General features: G+C 39.6%; 1 protein-coding gene across 1 annotated transcript in view; it reads left to right on the forward strand.

The window, feature by feature from the left end:
* Positions 1-2,931: 2,931 nt before the first annotated feature.
* Positions 2,932-4,961, forward strand: part of mgat4b (alpha-1,3-mannosyl-glycoprotein 4-beta-N-acetylglucosaminyltransferase B) — a 146,648-nt gene continuing 144,618 nt past the window's right edge. The window contains exon 1 of the mRNA XM_016237254.1: positions 2,932-3,309. Within this exon, the coding sequence (XP_016092740.1) occupies positions 3,213-3,309 (97 nt within the window). The 5' untranslated portion in view covers positions 2,932-3,212. The remainder of the gene's footprint in view (positions 3,310-4,961) is intronic.

Consider the following 4,961-nt stretch of genomic DNA (forward strand, 5'->3'; position numbering starts at 1 on the left):
ATACAATATGTGGTCAAATTTGTTTTTCACAGACTAAAAATAACAAGTCTATTCGTTCTCTATTTTTAAAGGAGATTGCTACCAAGCCTTACTCTATTGCTTATTGGACTAAATTTGTAGGAAATCCTAAGTGGGAAAGCATTTGGTTATTGCCTCACAAGTTCTTTGTTACAAACAAGATAAAAGAAATCTGTTTCAAAATATTTCATAAATTCTATCCTGTTAAACATTTTCTCAGTAAGTTTAAGAAGGATATTGATGTTAACTGCTCTTTTTGCTCTTTGCACTTGGAAACTGTACCCCACATCTTCTGGCACTGTAGTTATGTTAAAACGTTATGGTATGATGTCTCTGTTTATCAAAGAACTGGTACTCTTTCATTTTAAAAGAGATATTTTAATTATGATAATGTAAATAACAAAGTTTTTGTTATTAATCTGTTTATTTTGTTGGTTAAGTTTCACATTCATAAGTGTAAATTTTCTAACAAAAAAACCCTGTTTTACAGTGTTTTTTAAAGAGTTGGATAATTACTTGTGTACTATTCAACATAGTACTAATAGAAAGGCAATTAAAACTGTCAGTTTGTGTTCTGTCTTCAAAATATTTGAGTAATGTAAAGGTCATGCATATCTCTGATTATGTGTGTATATATATATGGCAAGCCGTTTTAGCTTAAATTATTCCCAGCCTTACTCGTCGTAATTGCATTTTTACTAGTAACAATTCAATTAGAGAGCTCTACAATTAAATTCTTACTAGTAACAATGTCAGTTAGAGAGCTCTCTAACTTCGCGCTGTGGTTTGCCGGATCGGGGTCGTCACATGTGGTTGCCTCCGGCCGCGTCGTTGTGAAAGCGAAACTACTTTGTTTGGTCTTCCAAAAGAGGACACAACTAGAAATCAGACATATTTTAGATATCTGTACTTTTACTTAAGTGTGGCTTTCAGGTACTTTATCCGTTTGTATAGGTATAAAAAGACTGGAAAATCTAAGCTCATATGTAATCATGTTTAAAGCTATTGATTTCAAAACTTATTTAAATGGCATATTATCTTAACTAAACTAGCTTGTGCAATGGATTAATAATTAATTATATAAGTATAATAATTATATAAATATAATATAATTATAATAAATGATCATCTCTAAAAGCCAGAAAATGTTTTACTATGCAGTGCCCTTTAATTTGGAGCAAGAGAAACTGGGGGAGTGACTTTTCTCTTTTGTGTCAGAGATAGAGAAAGCTGATCAAAGTTCAGTCTGAGATCTCTAAACCAGAACATAACCGTTCCTGGAGCAGGTTAGCCATGGAGCGCTAAAAGCCAAACCACTTTCACAAGTCTAACTATAAGCAGTTTGATTTGCAAAAAAAAAACAAAAAAACAAAATGAGACAACTAATAATTAGCTAGTGTAGATGCATATGTCGCAGAATCTACTTTTTCTAGTTAATATGCACTGTTCATATTTGCACAACACTCCGCCATTCAGACATGAACTGTTTGGCAGAATTTCAACAGTCAAAGCCCCAGAAGAGATGAAACTGGACAATCAGAGGCCTGATTCATCTCCAGAGCCTTAAATGAAACGATCACTGGCTGAAAACAGCCCTGAAAGTCAGCGGAGACCAGGACAACTAGATGAGCCCCAGATACAGATCCCCAGTAAAGACCTTGTCTCAGACGACCACCGGGACAAGACCACAGGAACCAGATGAGTCCTCTGCACAATCTGACTTTGCTGCAGCCTGGAATTGAACTGCTGGTTTTGTCTGGCCAAAGGAGAACTGGTCCCCCGACTGAGCCTGGTTTCTCCCAAGGTTTTTTCTCCATTCTTTCACCGATGGAGTTTCGTTTCTATGCCGCTGTCGCCTCTAGCTTGCTTAGTTAGATTTGATTGCACAGACACTATTTAAACTGAACTGAGCTGGATGATCACTGAATTCAATGATGAACTGTCTTTAACTGAAAATTGAGTGTTTACTATTGTCACTTTGCATTATTGACACACTGTTTTCCTATTTAATACTGCAAAGTTGCTTTGACACAATCTGTATTGTTAAAAGCACTATATAAATAAAGGTGACTTGACTTGACTTGAAACATCACACAGATGTGATTAATTATCTACAGGCATGAGTAAGGCATAACTGGATATTAACTGATCTTGTAATAAATATATTCACATTTGTCCATCACTCCCTTTTATTTATGTGGATAATATGTGCACTAATCTACTAAAGAACAGAAGTCAAGAGCGCTATATACATTTTTAGATTTATATAGCATTTGTCCATCCATCCATCTAATGTATCTGAATGATTATTTCTCTGTATATTTACTATAAAAAATCATTCTTGATATATTTACAGTACATTTATTTGCGTTTGTGCAGTGAATGAAGTGGGGGAAAGTGCTGGTATGTATTTTATTTTGTAAAATGTATTCAGGATAATGCAATTATTGATTATTTATTTACATTGAAAATATATTAAAAATGGCAATGAGGAAATATAAGTGAGTACATTTATCAAAGTAATATATTTTTGCCCATTTATATATAAAAATTAATATTCTGGGTTCAATAAAAGCATCAGTGGCACAGTGTTGATTACAACAAAAATTCCACTTATTTATTTATTATGTTAAAAACTGTGCATTATTTAAGCTTTAGATATTTTATGTATTACTGCTGTTTTAGGGTAAAGCATATAACTTTAAACAGAAAATGTAAATAATATTAATAATAAGAGTTTAATGATTTGTTTTCACACTAATTCCATGTACATTTTTAGAGTGAAAAAATTCTGAAGCTACACTAGTATTGTATGCTTCCTGGGATCTTATTCAAAGTCTACAGCGTGCAACATTAGCTGCTGTCTCCAAAAGAGACGATGTGTTTCTTTTTGTCCGCACGGAGGAGCAGCTGCACCGCCTGCACGAGCCCGGCCAACAAAACACCGTGCACCGAACACGCACGCTCTCTCTCGCTCTCTCTCTCTCTCTCTCTCTCACACACACACACACACACACACACCCTCCTGTATAAACGGCATCTGCCTGTACACAGTCTCTCGCCCTCCCTCTCATCTCTCATGTGCGTGCGCTGTCATTAACGCACACACGTACCGCGGCAGCGCAAGTCAGACGCGCTCGAGCACACGGTTCGGTTCGGTTCGGTTCGGACATGATACCGGCGCGGACCCGGAGATGAGGCTCAGAAATGGCACCTTCCTAACAGTCTCACTATTCGGGTTATGTGGGCTTATATCGTTGTCCTGGTACACCGCATTCAGCAATTCCAAAGGTAAGACGCTGCAGGCTGGAGGCGCGTGTTTACGGCGTCCCTCTCTGTCCGAACGGAGCGCATCGTCCGTGGAAACGAAATGCTTCTCTTGCATTCTGTCACGCATTCAAATGCGGCACTGAAGCGCTGGAGCTGCACAACACTTGAACAGCTGTTCAGTGCAACGCTGCTGCTCGGCTTGACTGTGTTTGTGCACCTTCTGTCTTCAGCTGCTCCTCAAACTATCAGAGGCCTGTTGATGTTTACCTACGTTTTATTTCGCTATTCACAGGTAAATTAGTTTAGAAGCACTGCTAGCCAAATAACCAGTTTCTGCCGAGATGCTGCTTTCTTTTGGGGTTTGACGGTTTTTACATCTGCACTTTCCAAACAAGCAACCTAAACCCTTATTTGATGCCATTTCAACCAGTTGTCTAGCAAATGTGTTGAACGCTTCCTGAGAGGTTCCTTTGAGTCTGAGCGTGCTTGTACCTAATGCATTTGAATCTTGATATTTGCTTTCTTGCTCGGATGTGATGGATCCTTCCTGTTTAGTCTTGGTGACTGATATCTCATGATATCTCTGTAGAAAGCAGCTCATAACTTCCAGAAAGTATGTGACGTTAGTGAGCTATGAGAAGTGTTGTGTTGGCCTTTTCCACTTGCTTCCAGTTTTAAATCCTATTCAAGCTTTATATATGTTCTCTCAATCCATATTCATTTATTAAGCTTCATGGTTACACCTGTGTGCACATAACACACTGAACGGTGTTTAATACACGAGTGCAGACTCTATTAGAGCAGGTGTGGGAAAAGGACTAATTGAATTCTAGCTTCTCTCTCCATCACAACTTTTCATCTTTTCTCTCTCTCTCTCCTGTCTGACGCTTTAGGAGTAGTCGAGCTGGTCACAAATCAAAGCAGATGTACTCGGGCTAATTGCTTTTGTCAAGTGCAACACAGCAAAAAGCTCTATTTATGACTCAAACCTTTCATTTGTGTTTGTTTCACTGGAAACAAACTGCCTCTTAATCGATCGATGTACTGTGACCGAGCCCTCCTGAATTGTGTTTTCTCCCCCCGCTCCAGCACTTGAACGTGTTTGTAACTTTCTGTGCTCTAGTCATTATGAACATCTGCTCATCTCATCCGTAGATGCCATGCATCTTATTCTGTTTCCAAACATTATTCAAGTGTAGAGTGCATTTTATGGGGAAGTCGTGGCCTAATGGTTAGAGAGTCGGACTCCCAAAGGCTGTGGGTTCGAGTCTCGTACCGGCAGGGATTGTAGGTGGGGGGAGTGAATGTACAGCGCTCTCTCCCACCTTCATCTCCCCCCCGCTCCAGCACTTGAACATGTTTGTAACTTTCTGTGCTCTAGTCATTATGAACATCTGCTCATCTCATCCGTAGATGCCATGCATCTTATTCTGTTTCCAAACATTATTCAAGTGTAGAGTGCATTTTAGGGGGAAGTCGTGGCCTAATGGTTAGAGAGTCGGACTCATAACCCAAAGGCTGTGGGTTCGAGTCTCGTACCGGCAGGGAGTGTAGGGGGGGGGGGGGGATGTACAGCGCTGTCTCCCACCTTCAATACCATGACTGAGGTGCCCTTGAGCAAGGCACCGAACCCCCAACTGCTCCCCCGGCGCCGCAGCCTTGGCTGGTCACTG

Source organism: Sinocyclocheilus grahami, unplaced genomic scaffold, assembly GCF_001515645.1.
Source record: "Sinocyclocheilus grahami isolate Dianchi unplaced genomic scaffold, SAMN03320097.WGS_v1.1 scaffold509.1, whole genome shotgun sequence".
Lineage (NCBI taxonomy): Eukaryota > Metazoa > Chordata > Actinopteri > Cypriniformes > Cyprinidae > Sinocyclocheilus > Sinocyclocheilus grahami.